The sequence below is a fragment of the Gopherus evgoodei genome, chromosome 8 (genome assembly GCF_007399415.2).
Source record: "Gopherus evgoodei ecotype Sinaloan lineage chromosome 8, rGopEvg1_v1.p, whole genome shotgun sequence".
In the NCBI taxonomy this organism is placed as follows: domain Eukaryota; kingdom Metazoa; phylum Chordata; order Testudines; family Testudinidae; genus Gopherus; species Gopherus evgoodei.
In genome coordinates, this window is record NC_044329.1 from 88,988,115 (window position 1) to 89,005,576 (window position 17,462).

Below are 17,462 nucleotides of genomic sequence, written 5' to 3' on the forward strand. Positions count from 1 at the left end.
GTGGCCATTTTTTCAGACTCCTGGCCCGAACACCTACTACACCTGGAAAAGGTCTTTGAGCGCATCAGGCAGGCAGGACTAACTGTTAAGGCCAAAAAGTGTCAAATAGCCAAAACAGAGTGACTTACCTGGGGCACCAGGTGGGTCGAGGAACCATAAACCCCCTACAGGCCAAGGTGGATGCTATCCAAAAGTGGTCTGTCCCAAGGTCAAAGAAACAGGTCCAATCCTTCTTAGGCTTGGCCGGATACTACAGGCGATTTGTACCACACTACAGCCAAATCGCTGCCCCATTGACCGACCTGACCAAAAAGACCCAGCCAAATGCAGTTAAGTGGACTGATGAGTGTCAAAAGGCCTTTACCCAGCTTAAGGCGATGCTCATGTCTGACCCTGTGCTCAGGGCCCCGGACTTTGACAAGCCATTCCTAGTAACCACGGATGCATCTGAGCGTGGTATAGGAGCAGTGCTCATGCAGGAAGCAACAGATCACAACTTCCATCCTGTCGTGTTTCTCAGCAAGAAACTGTCTGAGAGGGAAAGTCACTGGTCAGTCAGTGAAAAGGAATGCTATGCCATTGTGTACACCCTGGAAAAGCTACGCCCATATGTTTGGGGATGGCGGTTCCAACTACAAACTGACCATGCTGCACTAAAGTGGCTTCATACTGCCAAGGGGAACAACAAGAAACTTCTTCGTTGGAGTTTAGCTCTCCAAGATTTTGATTTTGAAGTTCAACACATCACCGGAGCTTCTAACAAAGTTGCTGATGCACTCTCCCGTGAGAGTTTCCCAGAATTCAGTAGTTAAAAAGTGTTCTTAAAAAGTAAAAGTCTGTTAGTTATATACTTAGTAGTATATGTAAAGGTGCATGTGTTGTATTAATCTGTTTATTTTCAAGTTCTAGAAGGAAATCGCCGCCAGTGAGCTTCCCCACTGTCTGCAATTTGGGGGGCGTGTCATAAACAGATAGCTAAGGGTTAATGTCTCTTTCACCTGGAGCACCTGACCAGAGGACCAATCAGGAAACCGGATTTTTTCAACTTTGGGTGGAGGGAATTGTGTGTCTGGGGTCTTTGTTTTCTGGCTGCCTGCTTTCTCTGAGCTTTGGAGAAGTAGTTCTGTTTTCTAATCTTCTGTTTCTAAGTGTAAGGACCAAGAGATCAGATAGTAAGTTATATGGTTTCTTTTCTTTGGTATTTGCATGAATATAAGTGCTGGAGTGCTTTGATTTGTATTCTTTTGAATAAGGCTGTTTATTCAATATTCTTTTAAGCAATTGACCCTGTATTGTATCATCTTAATACAGAGAGACCATTTGTTTTTTTTCTTTCTTTTTTATATAAAGCTTTCTTTTAAGACCTGTTGGAGTTTTTCTTTACTTCAGGGAAATTGAGTCTGTACTCACCAGGGAATTGGTGGGAGGAAGAAATCAGGGGAGATCGGTGTGTGTTGAATTGGCTAGCCTAATTTTGCATTCCCTCTGGGGGAATAGGAAAGTCCTTTTTGTTTCCAGGATTGGGAACGGAGAGGGTAGTTTCACAGAGCTTGTGTCTGTGTATCTCTCCAGGAGCACCTGGAGGGGGGAAGGGAAAAAGGATTATTTCCCTTTGTTGTGAGACTCAAGGGATTTGGGTCTTGGGGTCCCCAGGGAAGGTTTTTCAGGGGGACCAGAGTGCCCCAAAACACTCTAATTTTTTGGGTGGTGGCAGCAAGTACCAGGTCCAAGCTGGTAGCTAAGCTTGGAGGTTTTCATGCTAACCCCCATATTTTGGACGCTAAGGTCCAAATCTGGGACTAAGGTTATGATAGAAGCCTGTTATGCTACCTGCGCTACTCTAAGAGTGTAAGGCAATATCCTGCTCACCACTTTTAATGCAGCAGAGCACAGCACCTACGGAGATCTTTAAAAAGAGATGAGGATGGGGGCTTTACTTCATAACCTCATTTTCAACCTCATTCAGTGTGAGGAAGGAGAACTGTAGGGCATTCCTCGCAAGAAAAATTAGAGCTGCCTACATGATCGAAAACGTTTGAGATATATTTGTTGTTGTCCCCACTTCTAATCTACAACCAGACATACAGACATTTTTATTGTTTCTCTGTGCATGCAGATGGAAAGAATCTGCACATTATACATCAGCATGAATGGAAGTATATATTACTTTGCATTATCTAGTGCCTCCTAATACAGATTCAAAATTTTTACGAGTAACGATATAAGCTGACATAGAGATGGCAATTTCCTGCAATATTCTTGGAAGACCTCACTGTATTAAGTTTATGTATTATTGTGGGCTGGGATTATATATAACCTCTCGGGGGGGGGGGGGGGGAATATGTGACAGATATCAGACCTGGATGTTCAAAAGACTATATTTAAATCATGCCAGACTTTGGGGTTAATAAGCATTTAGTGGATTTCCTAGGGAATTCCTACGGAGAGGTTAATGCAAATTCCCCAACTCCAGTAAAGCAAAAACCCAGCCTTTCAAAGCTACATCCTGAGGAGAGGGTCATTGTCTGCTGATTACCTGTTGCAGAAGGGCAAAATCAAAGGCTCTGTATTCCCACCCAACACGCTGCTGCAATAATCTTTGTACAAAAATATGACTTGCCAGATATCATTTGAAAAATAACAACTCACTGCTCAATAACAATGATGAAACGTGTGTAGCAACATTATATGTAAAGTTATAAACATAAGCTGAAATTAGGTCTCAAACGTGTTACCAAACAAGTCTGGATAAACCAACTTCTCAAAGCCAAGGAACAAGCTGATGCCTGTAGCCAAGTGTCATCAAAATTTATGGCCAATCACCTATCAAGTGGCCATTCTTTGGTAGGGAAGGGGAGCAGGAACAAAAGCAGATCTGCATCTTTGCAAACAACAGTATGAAACCTCTTTCACCATGAGACTCCAGGACTCCAGCCTCACAGCAGGAATGAATTTTATCTACGAGTAACCCTTAGAAAAATGCATTACAAAAGTGGGACTGAACTATAAAGTGAGGGGTGAAAACCCCCAAGGTGCGTCCTTCTCTTTCACTTAAAAAGATGAAAGAATCAGCCTATGAATTTAGGAAACAGATCCTGACCTGAAACTTGATCAGCCCTGTTGTTGGAAGCATATGGTGAGAACTTTATTTTGGACCAAGTCTAGTTTTTTAAATTTTAGCACTACAAAGCATTTTATCTTTATTTTTCTTGTAACCATTTCTAACTTTAATGCCTTATACTTGTACTCACTTAAAATTTATCTCCTTGTAATTAAATAATCTTGTTTCAGTCTTTAATCAAAACTAAACCAGTGCTGTGAACTGTGTGGATAGCAAACTGTTGTAACACTGATCAGACCTAAAATACCTGGACTGTCCAAAAGAGGGCTGGACAGTGCAGAACACACATTTTGGGGGAAAATCTGGGCCTGGGAGTGTGTTGGGGTCACCCTGCAAGTGATAACTAAGGCTGGTGGAAGCCAGAATGTGACTGATGTGTGGCTGGAAGGCTACAGCTATACACAGATACTCAGGATGCGACTAGCATGCTGGAAGGTTGTTTGTGAGCAGACCAACTGGGAGCAAGATCAGCAAAGCATTGTGAGGCACCCCAAGGTGGCAGGGCAGCGGCAACAGAACCCCCCACTGGTCAGGATTGCACCCTGAAATGTCAGAGGTTAATGCAAACCCCAGCCTTTTGGAGGCAAATCCTGAGGAGAGGGTCATTGTCCACTGATTACCTGGTAAAGAGTGGCAAGATCAAAGGCCCAAACTGTATGAAGAAATGGCTGATCAGCCCAATCTCCGAGTTCTGGATCTAAGATGAACTTGTAACCACAGAGAAAACCCAGTCATGGGTTTTGAAGGACTGAAACCTACAAGAGCCCTATGCCGGAGTTGGGAGTGACCTCTGATAAGTTTTCTTGCATATACTCAAGTTCTTTTATTGTTTTAATGTTTTTTTCTCTGATGCTTTTACCTTAAGAATAAGTGTGCTTGTTTGGCACTTATAACTGTGGGCAATACTTATAACTGTGGGCAATACACTGGTTATAGCCCTTGGAGAGAAAGCAAAACATGAGCCCTGGCCTCTTTGGGCAGTCTGGCTTGCTGGGGATATCACAGTGTAAAGCAGAGAACTGTGCAGCCTTAAAATCCTCAGTCAGGAGGGAGTGAGATGTGAGTCTCTGCCCAAGAGAGGTGACAGATAGGAGCCAGAAGCCTAAAGTAGGTGCTTTAGGTGGACCATGGAGGGGGGAATATAAGTGTAGTTGCCCTGAAACTGTGATATAAGCCTTACAACAGGTCTGTGTACTGGGAATATTGAGGCCCAGAAAGGACATATCACTTGGCCATGACCACAAATGGTACTATCACCTGTGGTAGGAACATGAATAGAAGTCACATCTCCCACTTCTCATTGTATCCTCTAGCAAGATGGCCGTCCTTCCTAAGGTTTTGTAATTAAATATGTGCCCATATCCAACCAGGATGTTTTATATGAGCACATATTTAATTATCTGGGCATAAATTGTGTACTTCAATGCACAATTCAAAAAATGAGCCAAGGAAAACATACTGGTTAACTGAAGTCCTTGCTCGTTATTTCTATTACACATGTATAAGATCCATCCTCATAGTGTCTGTTCGTCAACAACAAACCACCCCTGCCAAGGCATAATGGATAGAGTACAGCAAGTTGATTTCACAGCAGAACTGTTTCCTTTTTCTGATTTTCTCGCCTATTGTCTGGAAAACTCAGTTACTGGAACACTTAGAAAGGGGGTCAAAAGGATACACTGAAAGGTGAAGAAAATCCATTTATATCTCCCAAAGTACAGGTGGCCATGAGTTGCTATTCATGGACACTAGATATTGATGCTTAGCTCTGCAGTTTTTATGCCCAGTAAGGAGATATCTAGATAAATTGGAAGGATGAAAGTTATGAGAGTATCTAGACAGAGAACTTGATGGAAGAACTTGATGTCCGAAATTTGTGAACACTGCTTCAACTGAAGAGCACACAGCTGTTGAGCAATGCAAAGTATTCCCTGATATTTAAGCTTAATACATTGCCTCTGCAGTGCTCAGAGCATCTACTGAAGGTCGCCTACCACACAAAGACCCATAATACACCTCTACCCCCCATATAATGCGACCCGATATAACACAAATTTGGATATAACGCAGCAAAGCAGTGCTCCGGGGGGGTGGGGCTGCACATTCTGGCAGATCAAAGCAAGTTCGATATAATGCGGTTTCACCTATAACATGGTAAGATTTTTTGTTTCGAGGACAGCATTGCATCGGGGTAGAGGTGTGTGTGTTAAAAATCCAAAAGTAAACAAAAATAGTTCCAGTGAAAGCAAAATGATTAGCTCTTACATAATCTTTTTCATTTTATAAGCATTGTCTAGTTAATCCTCTTTTGTGTAGTATAGAGATACTGTCCACATATTACAAATGGAGGAAACTGAGGCAGTCCGAGACAACTTGCTAAAGGTTAAAGAGTCATTGCCAGATCCAGGATTAGAAAGCAGAAATTGCAGTCTGGTACTTGACCCATTAGCTCACATACCACAGTGACAAGTCTCTCTAACAGCCAAATTTCTAGCTTGAGAGAGACATGGTCCCTCATCAATATCAAACTGTGATGTTATCCACATAGGATACTAAGTAAATTTGGTATTGGTTTTTCATGATCAGGAAAAGTTTAACTAATTGTATTTACACACTATTATACATTATATATAATAAAAATGTATCTAGCTGCTGGATTCATATTCATCAAGAATGACATCTCTTTATTTATCCAGATAAGATGTACACTGTGAGCAAGCTTCCCCACACTTCCCAACTCAGTCCAGACCTGAAGGGACCACCAGAATAACTGAGGGCAGCTTCAGTATTGTAGATTTATCTGTATTACAGTAGCACCAGAGACGACCCCACACACGCACAATTACGATTGGGATCCCACTGTACTGGGTACCGTATACACATAAAACAGTCCCTGCCCTAAGGAGCTTCACAATATGATCAAGGACAAGCCACGGCAGATAGACACAGAACACACACGTGTGAAGATTTTGTGAGGGTGCACCCAAACCTTAACAGGATGATCTTTAGACCAGCTGCTGAAAATTGCCTCATCACATGTTCAAGAGTCCATTTCAAATATAACCAGTCTCTACTACAGGTAAAATTTTCAAAAGCACCTGAGTCATTTTCAAAAGTGACTTCAGTGCTTTTGAAAGTCCCACTAGAAGCTTAAGTGCCCAACACTAATTGAAATCAGTGGGAGTCAGGCATTCGGCACCTATGCATTTTTAAAATCCCACCAGGCACCTATTTGCATCTTTAGACACCTAAATACATTTTAAAATCTGGACCTACATGCCTAACTCACTTTTGCAAATGAGACGTAGGCATTGCAATGTTGAGTGGAGCAATGCGTAAAAACCTTTAAAAATCTGGGCCACAGATGCTTTTGAACATTGTACCTTAAAGCCTACAGGATGCCATCTCCTCTATATAGTTGCTGACCCTGTAAATCCTGGCTGTGGCCCTGCTTCACACCTTGTAACTCTGCATGGAGAGAAACATCTGGTGGCAAGCTGGACTGTGGCTCCTCTTCAGCTGCCTGAACAACAGCTTGTGCTGGGGTTGGAAAGCCACAGCAGGACGACATCTGCCTCTAGCACTCTGCCTGGATGGATAGAAACAAACTGCAAAGCCTGTCTGTTCAGTGGTCTCTGGAATAGATTAGGCTTCTCAAGCAATGCTCTTCATTTATGAGATAAAAGGCCTGGATCCAGATTCTACTGATAGCAGTGGACGTGTTGCCATTGACTTCAACAGGAGCAGGTCCATGAAGATGCAAAGAGGAAAAAAAAAAAGTTCTCCCCCCTTCCCATTAAATAATCCGTCTCTCTCTAAGGAAAGTGGCTGAAAACAGGTAACTGAAAGATAGACCGCTGTTAGAGGTCACATCCTACACAGCCCAGTGAGAGCAGAACTAATGCCAGCCCACTTCCAGCCCCATCATTCCTATTAGGACGGTGGTTTAAATGATACTGATACTTGTCTACGAGAGCCTGAACTGAAGTCATTGACTCATTTTCTACAGTTGTACATTCTGATTACAACAGTGAAAAAGCCTTTGGAGCTACCCAAGTTTTTCTACCAGAACCATCACCATGGTCTCTGAATGCATTCTTTCAGTGTAAGAGAAATTCTGAATTTAACTGGTTAAACCCCACTCTCGATAAATACACTTCCAAGGGCAAGTCTACACTACAAAATTAAGTTGACCTAAATTACGTCAACATACAGCCACTGCAGTAACTGAATCGTTTTACATGACTACACTATGCTTCTTGTGTCCTTTTAGTGCACGCCAGCATGGTCCACACAGGCCAGTTAGTGCACGGCACTCTAGTGTGCACTAGAATTTAACTGCCAGCATGGGGCATTGTGGAACCGTTTCTGAAAGGCAGAAACAGCCCATGTAAGCAACGCAGTGTCTACAATGACAACATGTTGACCTAACTACCTTGACTTAAGCACAATACCTCTTGCAGACGTGGAGTTAAATTGGTATAATGGGCGAATTACATCAGTGGTAGCTACATTTTAGTATAAACACTTACAGAGTTAGGTCAACATAAGCTGCCTTATGTGGACCTAACTCTGTAGCGTAGACGAGGCCTCAGTATCTCAAGGTGAAAGTTTGTTGGCATGGGTCAAGTTACACAGGGTCCAGAACAGGGGAGGAGAGAAACTTAGCTGAAAATCAAGTAGAAAGTAAGAATAAGAGAGGTGGAACAGTTGTAAAGGGAGCCGAGTCCTTATGGCTGGAAGACTAGTGGCAGCCGCACAGGGCCTCAAAGGAGGGAGGGGGTTGGTAGTGAGCAGAATTCATTGTTCAGAGGCTTCTGAAATGGGATGCAATGGAACAAAACAAGGGACCAAGACAAATGCAAATACGCAAGCATTCCAAATCAGGGTAATGCATGGAAAGGATGGGTACACCCGTGAGCAGAATTGACATAGCTGATAACACAAGCTGACACATCTGCTAATGTATTAGGCACAAACATACTTTCATTTAGCAGCAGATATGTATGACTTCTTATGCCATTGATATTTTTCTTTCTACAAGTTAGGGGTTTGATCCAAGACCTATTGCAGTCAATGGGGATCTTTCCATAGAATTTGGTGAGCTTTGGATCAGGCAATATTTATTATGGCTGATGTACAGTTGGCACCATATTATTTTTTCCACACACAGGAAAATATTTTAGTGTTTTGCAGCAGTTGTCTACTGGCAGAGATTAAAAAATGGAAAAGAAAGAAAGAGCAAGCTCCTGAGGAAGGTCCTCTAGCCATGCACTAATGAAGATGGAGTTAATAAAATGGTGCGCCATTTAGGGCGACAAGAACAGAGGCAAGAGCTCTAAGGCTATGTCTACACTAGCACTTTTGTTGGTAAATCTTTTGTTGCTTGGGGGTGTGAAACCCCCCCGCTCCTGACTGACACAGGTTACACTGACTGTTGGTGGGGAAGCTCTCCAACCAATACAGCTACTACCGCTTGTTGGGGGTGGTTTAATTATGCCGACGGGAGAGCTCTCTCCCATCAGCATAGAGTGGCTACACAGGAGACCTTACAGTGTCGCAGCTGCATCAGTACAGCTGTGCTGCTGTCAGGTCTCTAGTGTAGACATACCTTAATATTACCTGATTATTCAGCTTAAATATTTACTTTGTAAAACTGTTTTGATCGTCAAATTGTGACTAGCAATTTGTTTTACTTCCCACCGTGCCTCTGCTGACATCTTATCTGTGCACGTGTGGAACAGTGACTAACCTCCTGCTCTTTCCTTCTCTCTCAGTGATAAGTATTGTGTAAGTGATGCTTTGGCAACTACCATCTCCTGCTGACTTATCTCTCAAGGAGACATTGTAGGAAGATGAAAGATTTCTAATATTTACTGCTTTTTTCTTCTGCTACATACTCTGTGCGATATCTTACATTGACAAACCTGAGAAAGGCTACTTGTTCTTTGAGATGCATATGCCTTTCCCGTACACAGCCCAAAAGAAAATAAATCTCAAAATATTTCCTTAAGTCCATTTACCATAATTTACTTTTAGTTATGATTTTCATCAGATCTTTTTAGCTATAAAAACTGAAGGACCAGAAGTCACACCAAACTGTTCAATGTAAGGTTTCTCGTCCAATACCACATATCATTACCATTTGTATGAGCATCACACTCAGACCTGAAAAAGCTTATATTTTATAAGGCCTATTAAGATCATAGTACATGCACCTACACCCCTCTACCCTCCCCTCAGTCAAAGCTCTTCTTGAACTCACGTTCTTCATCAAAAATTCAACACCAAGTACAATTTTAAATACCTCTCTCAGACCCCAATCCTACAAATGGATCCACACACAGGTCCTTACTCCCAAGGTGCAGAATTCCATTGGCTTCAGTGGGTGTCCATGGTGAGGTACAGGCAGAAAAATGGGGATTTATCAGAGACCAACCAGCTGTAGCCACTTCTAAAGAAAATGCTTTTCCAGGTACAGTCAGGGAAGGTGAAAATAGAATGTTAGCTCACCCCACTGGGAGGAGAGACATGAAAAAAATAAAAACCCAACCACAAGGAAAGTTACTACGAACAAAGATATAAGGCTCTTGGCCCAGAATGATCACTGAACCAGAGCTTACCTAGTGAGGCACTTCTTCTTGAGGGTCCTGAATTTTCATTAAAAATGCTGTTTCTGTGTCCCAGGTTCCCATTTGCTTTTCTTCTGCACTTGTGCCTCCAGCCAGGCTTGACTAATCTGGCTCTTAATTATTAGAAGCCCAGTGACTGCCACCATTAGCTTCTACACAAGAACATGCATTTGCTTTGGCTCATTTCTCCTTTTTCTAAATTTTCTGGGAAGGAAGAGGAGAACGCTGCTACAGTTAAAGGAGAAAGAAAAAAATAAATGGAAGAATGTCTTTCACACTCAGTTATACCACACGAAATAGGAAAAAGAACTGATCCTTAAAGAGAAAAACAACAAAAACAGTCCCTCTTAAGGTCCGTCTACACAGCGAGTGGCAGCAAGTCTCAGAGTCTGAGTTGATAGACTTGGTCTTGCACTACAGCGCTCGCTCACTGACTCCGCCAGGTAGTCAATTATTTCTTGGTCAATGTATAGTCAAGGTCAAGACTCCAGAGTAAATAATAATGAAAAAGATGATGAAGATGAAGAAAATAAAAAGATTTCAGGGTTTATTCAAAAGCATCCGGCAGTCCAGATTTGGCCCATGGTCGCCTATTGACTACGTATCCAGTCATAGCTCACTTTCCCTGCACCACGACCCACCCCCAACGCCACTTCTAGCAATGTTTATAACATTTTAAATACAAGCCTGAGAACAGCTACTTTTTAAACCCACCCTCAGTCAGTCTGTCAGTCAATTATCCACCTACACCACAACTCCTTGAGCCATTCTCACTAATGTGCGTGAATCACAAGAACAGGTCTTATTATGCCATTTGAGAAAGACTGTATTACTTTATTATTTTAAAGATCACCTACAACGAGTTAGTTCTAAAGAGCTGTGCATAAACAAGTACTTTTAGATGATGCACAGTAATTTACAAACACTATTGAAATAATTTACGAAGTGTTTATAATATCAATCACCACTTGAAATGAATCATTTCTAAGGTAGCGCCTCTCACTGAAATGGTTTATATACACATGTTGAATAAGTCATTTACAATAAAGTGTGCAACCCTTACGATAAAATAAATGCAGTGAATTCATTTTTAAAGCAGTTATTGACCAACTGTTTAATAAAGCATTCATAACAGACTGGATGAAGATGCTATTTATAGTACCATACTTACTGAACTATTTGCCATGGCAATATGCAATCTTTATGGTAAAACACTGTGTATATAGTTCTAAAGATTGTTGACATGCCCTACTAGTTAAATAAAATCACTCATAATACAATATTTAATGAAACATTTATTCTGAATACACAGCCCTTAAAATAAATGCATTTTTAGGGTTGTCAAAGTGGCAGATGTCATTCTATGTTGTAAATATTTTGCAGGCTATTTGTAAATACATTAGCTCTGTGTAACCCATGAATCACTAACACAAAAAACACTGCAGTGTGCGCGCCCGGAGATAAAGTAGAACTGGACATTTAGGCCAGAGAACCAGAACAGGAGCAACTAGTAAATATGGAGACTCCGCTCTACAAGCTTCAAGCTTTTGGCTCTGAAGGGCACTTCTAGATTGGCTGTCTGGGTGTTGGTTCTCCTTACAAGTTTATGGGCACACATCTGAAACTGCCTAAAACTTACTGGTTTCACTTTGCAGGGGTACAAATGTTGCCTTCTGTTCTGATGTGGGTTCAGGCCCCACATGTTTTCTCTGAGTTCTGGGTGAAGGATGCAGTGTAGTCCAGTAGATAGCACACAGGACGAAGAATCAGGAGAACTACACCCTATCCCTGCTCTTCCACTGACTTGCTGCATGACCATGAGCAAGTCACTCCATCTCTTTGTTCATGCTTCACCATCTGTAATACGGAAGTAATGGCACTTACCATCCTGTTTTGTAAATCGTTTCAAGCTCTACAGATGAAAACTATCATAAATCAAAATTATGTAATGGTTAAAATCTACAAATCAAAAAACTGATAAAACTACCAGTGTCACTTTGTTTGGCACTGATAGCGTGAAAGCAAAATTTGTACATAATAGTGTAAAATCATAAGTCTTCCCATGTTCATGAAATTGACTGAATCCTTCAACAAAGATGGTCTGGATTTGAGGGCGTAATTAAACCTGGTACCAGGACAGATTTTGCATTTCTTTGCAAATATTTTGTGCAGGCCTATGCACATCATTTTGCTACTTTAGTCACCTACAGAGCTGGGATCAGCAACCTTCACACGCAGCCCGCCAGGGTAAGCCCCCCGGTAGTCTGGCCCCGTTTTTTTACCTGCCACATCCGCAGGTTCGGCTGATCGCAGCTCCCACTGGCTGCAGTTCACTGCTCCAGGCCAATAGGGGCTGCAGGAAGCAACGGAGGCCAAGGGATGTGCTGGCCGCCGCTTCCCGTCGCCAGGACCAGCTCTAGGTTTTTTGTCGCCCCAAGCAAAAGAATTGCTGTCCCAAGCTCCAAGGGCCCAACTGCCCTCTTCCCCTCCTCCCCCCCCCCAAAAAAAGAATGCCGCCCCTGGAATTGTGCCACCCCAAGCACGTGCTTGCTTTGCTGGTGCCTAGAGCCGGTCCCACTCGCCGCCCCCATTGGCCAGGGGCTTACCCTGGAGGGCCACGTGCCAAAGATTACCAATCCCTGCTACAGAGGGTCTGCAGGACCCAATTCTGCTCTCACTTACCATGGTGGAACCACACAGGCGTTGCACCAGTCCAGTCAGGAGTTTGACCCTCAGACTCCAGATACAAAAGAAAGAATTGAAAGCAAAGAGTTAGTTATCGGTTGGATTCTAAAAGCTCTGTTTGTTGCATTATTTATACTGTTGAAATGTGTTCCTGTTTATACAAATCTCCTAGTCCATTTGTAAAGCCTCAGCAGAGCTGGGTTGACTGCTTTGAATACCAAACACTCAACTACATTTTGTGCATATCCCCAGCACCACTCTCTTTTGTTCCTATTCCAAAAAGCTTTTTCACGCTCTTCTCCTGAGAACAAGTTTTACTTTCAAAAAGCAGCATTAGGGCATAAAATAGGTTCAGACTCTTTTTACAGCTAATAAAATGCTCAAAGCAAAGTGACTTCTCTGAGTCCTCAGGGATCTGGTTACTGAAGGGAAAGTAGCCCCTTTGTATGCCTACTTTGGAAAGCAATTGTGAACTCATGAGGTAAGATAATCCCCATGACTTGACAATTTTGTATTGGACTTCCCAGTCAGAGTGAAGACATTCTACTCTATGCAGGATACCTCATATTTTTTTTTGTAAAAGAAAAAAAATATCCCCTCCGTTATGTACTCTCACAAAAAGAAGTGCTTATTCTACAAGAAAAGCAATTCTCCCTTAAGGGCAAGACAGACAGAGCCTCACGGAAGACAGGCTAATTAATTTCATATGAGCACAGCCACAGTTAACTTGGAAGACCCACACACATAAGAGGACTAAGAATTGAGAGATGAGGGTTTTTAAAAACCATTTAGGAGAAAAAAATCATTTTATTCAGTCAGAAAAAATGCAAGAAAATACCTGAAGAGAATTTTCCAGACTACGAAATAAGACATCGCACTATTTGCACACACTACATTTATCTAGGTGGTTTGGAGCCAATGAACTATTCAAATAGAGCCATCAGAGAATCTGCCACTGATGACCTCACTGAGGAGGCTTACCCTTAGTCTGCTCAGTAAATGATTCCACTCTAGCTCCATCTAAAAACCAATGAACTAAACACACTAACAAATAAACTGGGATTAAGATCAGCTTGGCTGGTGTCAATTTCTTTGCTTATGGTGTTGGCAGTTTCTATAGCAGTTAACATTTAACAGAGCACAAGTTGATAAAGGAAGGGAAGAAAGCTAGACTGTTTGGGGCCAGTTCTCAGTTAGCGCAAACTGGCATAGCTTTATTAAAATTAGTGTAAATCAGTGTAGCACCATTATCTGAAGATCTGGCCCTTTATGATAAAGGGATTTAAAAAATGTTCTTCAGAGAGAAAAAAGAAGGCATCAAAATCTCTGAATATTGCAGGATAGGGTGACAAATACTTGTGCCTTGAATGCTGTGAACCAGAAGAGGAAAAAATAAATTCTGGTTCTCCCTGCATGTTATAGCAACTAAACCAGTAAAGCAAAAGCAGTGCTGTTTGTTTACAGCTTTTGACAGATGGGCCACAGATCCTTTCATTTGGAAAGCCAGAACATTTTGTTGCTTTTGAATATGGAGCTCCAAAGTGCAGTAAATGAAATCGTATTCTAGTCATGTACAGTAATCTGTTTATTGCCTGCAGTCTGTCTCAGACTCACCCCAAAGATATTAAAAAGTATTGCGTAAGTAGCAGATGATGTTAGACAGAAAATTAGGAACCGACAAAGAGGCAGGAAAGAAAGTGTATGTGAAAAAAAGAGGATTCAAGGTATATATAAAATCAATAGATATATACACACACTAGATAGGCCATTTATAATACTGACGAAACCCTGGTTAAAATAGTGTGCACTTGTAAATTATAGTGCATCTGGATAAATAATACCACAACCACCAGGAGGAGTCTACAATGGAGCCTAAAGCTGTGCGAATGAATACAATAAACCCCAGACACCGCATGAGACTTGCTGGGTTCAATCTTTGTAACAAAGAAGTAATTCTGACCATTTTCATTTGAGGATTCACAGAGCTGTGTGGGCAGGTGAACAGGGTCAATAATCTCACTTTGGACCAAAAGCACACAAAATCCATTGTTTCCACAGTTTGGCTGAGAATCTGGATTAATTGAGGTTTTGACTGCTTTTTGCCTTAAATCTCCAGATATTGAAAGCAAAAAGTCACAGGGTGGATAGGAGAAAGGAGGTCAGATTAATCTTCTTGGATGATCACTGGAGAAAAGCAACCAGTATAAAAGGAGAGCTAGGGAGTACTGAAAATTCGACAAGATTCTGTGATTTCAATGTTAGAATGAATTCCCTTTGCCAGTGTTAGTGCTCCTCACCTTCTGTGACTCTTTTAGACTGACTTATAAGCAGGCATTTTAGGAGAAACCATTTATTGTAAGCTATTGTTAATGAATATAAATTAGAAATACATTTTTAGAAATCAAAGACAAACATTTACCTCACCATCCTGATGTAATTTTTTCCAAAGGCATTCAATTTAATATTTGTTGCCATTGGTATCTAATCAAAGCATTCAAACATTTGCCTTTAGCCCTACTCAAGCAAGGTTTGTTGCATGTTGAACAAGGTATTACTTGTAGGTCTGCGGTTCGTGTTGTATGCGATCTCGTTCCAATGAAATCAGTGTTGTCAAACGGAAGCATCATAACCTTGTAGCACACATTATGTGCAGACCTCCAGGGGTTAAGGTGTGTAACAGAAAGGACTGTACTGGAGTGTAGCCCTTTCAAGAACAGAATAGGTATGGATGCCAACAGAGGCAGACAGATGGAGCTAATCATCCCCGTTCATCACACTGCTCTAATAAAGGCCTTATGCATCAGACATTCCCTCATCCATCTCTTAACATTTAATAAACATCATGGAATTTATGCAACAGTAATGAGCTACATACCCCACTGCAGCAAAGTCCCTATTGTATAATTTCATAGAACCTTATTCTCTTGGTGAGAAAGTTAATCATCCTGAATATGGACTTCAAATAGGGCCCTTGGGAAAGTCAGGGCAGTGCTATGAGTCAGAGAGCTGACTCAAAGAGGTATTCTCTGTGTTCACTGGATTATGCTCCAGAAAGGAAAACTATGAAAAGATACCTGGACCTTATACTTAGTTTGCAACATAACATCACATTATTTCAGATATGCAAACAAGCTATCAGAGTTTTCTGGCTGAAAATAAATGTGCACATTTGGAAATGTATGGAAGGTGAAGAGCTGCACTTCACAGTGGAAGACAACTATTAAACTGCTTCATGTGCTGTAAAAATAAGATGGTGCTAAATGATAAAAACCAGCTGCCGCTGAAAGTTTCCAGTGGAACACATTTCTGAGCCTTTTTCCAGGAATCACAAGCTGTAACTCTTCTCAACAGCTAGCCAGTATTGCCTCACATTTTATTGTAGAAACCTTGGTAAAATATCAATTGTTCCAGAGTCAAGAGCTGAACTACACAGTAGGCTATTCGTCTCCTTAACTTCAGGAGTCCCCATCAAGTTACTCTTCAGGAGCAGGCAACCCAGTTTCAATGGTTAAAGGGTACCCCCCATTCATAATCCTCCAATGCCATCACCTGCTGGGCATAACATTCAGTGTTCCATTTCAGCAAGTTTAGAAAAAGACACAAGAAGTTTGATCTGCTGTGACACTTCCCAGGGTATTCTGGATTGTAAGCACCTTATCCCTGGAGTGCCCAGTCGCTGTTCCACTGGCCACTCACAGCATTTACAGATTCACCATTCCCAAAGAAACAGTACACCTCAGTTTACCAGTTCCACCTCAGGATCATTATGCTACTTAACTCGCAGCACTTACATTTGTTTATAGTGAAACCAAATACACCGCTACCTCGATACAATGCCACCCGATATAACACGAATTTGGATATAACGCAGTAAAGCAGTGCTCTGGGGGGGCAGGGCTGCGCATTCCGGTGGATCAAAGCAAGTTCGATATAACACGGTTTCAGTGATAACACGGGTAAGATTTTTTGGCTCCCGAGGACAGCGTTATATCGAGGTAGAGGTGTATAGATTTATTTAATAAAGATCAAAGATTCAAGTAGACTGGACTTAACTAACAAGGCACTCTCCTCACATTCGATTACCCAAGTCTTTCTCCCAGTGTTTAACAGTCAGGCTGGCTGTGCCCCTTCATTCCTAAAACAAGCAGATGGGCAGCTTATTCCCTAGGGTGAAGGATATTATGGTTTGTCTCCTTGCATTCTCCTGATAAACCAGACTAGTTAACTAATCTTAGTCAAACAGGACACTCTCCTGCTGTATGCTCCTTCTTGTAGATTTTAGCATCTCCTGTCACTTTTGTGATCTTGATTAGCGGGTGGCTCCATGTGCAAATAGACTTACTTTGTACTGTGTCTTACAACAGTCAGCCAGGGAAATAGGTGTCTATTCCCCCCTGCCTAACCAGCACCTGTTCATCACCATCTGGTGACCTGCCTTAACGTACGTATCTTAAGAACGTAGCTTTCAGTAGATATACTTAACTTCTTAAATAATAGTCTTACATACATTTCACAGTCACTATGGTGACCAGCATGTCACTGGCTGTTGGTAGAGACCTCACACGCCACCCTTTGGTGCATTATTATGTTGACACCAGACCCAGGGGATCCTCTAAATCCCTAGGCACTCCTTATGCCCTCTGCCAGTTGCATCCAGGGATCCCAGGGTGTCAGGCAACAGGGAAGTTGGAGCAGGTGCTGGGAACCAAGGACTAAGGCCAGAGTCAGTAGTCAGGAGCTGAAGCCACAGGTCAAGCTGGGCAGGAACCGGAGCGAGCAGGGTAGCAGGCAAGGAAGGGTTTGGGGCAGGACAGAGGCAAGGCTGGGTTCAAGGCAGGAGCAGCAGGAACAAGGTAACACAGGAGCAGTCACAGTGGTGGACATGACCAGTGAGCAGCCAGCAAGCTGCTGTGGCCCTTGGCTTAAGAGCTCTCCTGCTGGCCCCTCCAGCCAATCAGGCAGTCTGCTGCAGGCCAGCTGTACTGATGAGGCTGCCTGGAGATTAACTCTGTGCGGGCTCTGAT

The 17,462-nt window shown here is 42.2% G+C and overlaps 1 protein-coding gene across 2 annotated transcripts in view; it reads right to left on the reverse strand.

The window, feature by feature from the left end:
- Positions 1-17,462, reverse strand: part of ST6GALNAC3 (ST6 N-acetylgalactosaminide alpha-2,6-sialyltransferase 3) — a 339,071-nt gene that overhangs the window by 304,800 nt on the left and 16,809 nt on the right. The window contains exon 1 of one of the 2 annotated variants that reach the window (XM_030573325.1): positions 12,436-12,494. The exons of the other annotated variant lie outside the window; for it this stretch is intronic. Within the exon in view, the coding sequence (XP_030429185.1) occupies positions 12,436-12,438 (3 nt within the window). The 5' untranslated portion in view covers positions 12,439-12,494. Of the gene's footprint in view, positions 1-12,435; positions 12,495-17,462 lie in introns of those variants that run through there. 2 annotated transcript variants of the gene reach the window in all.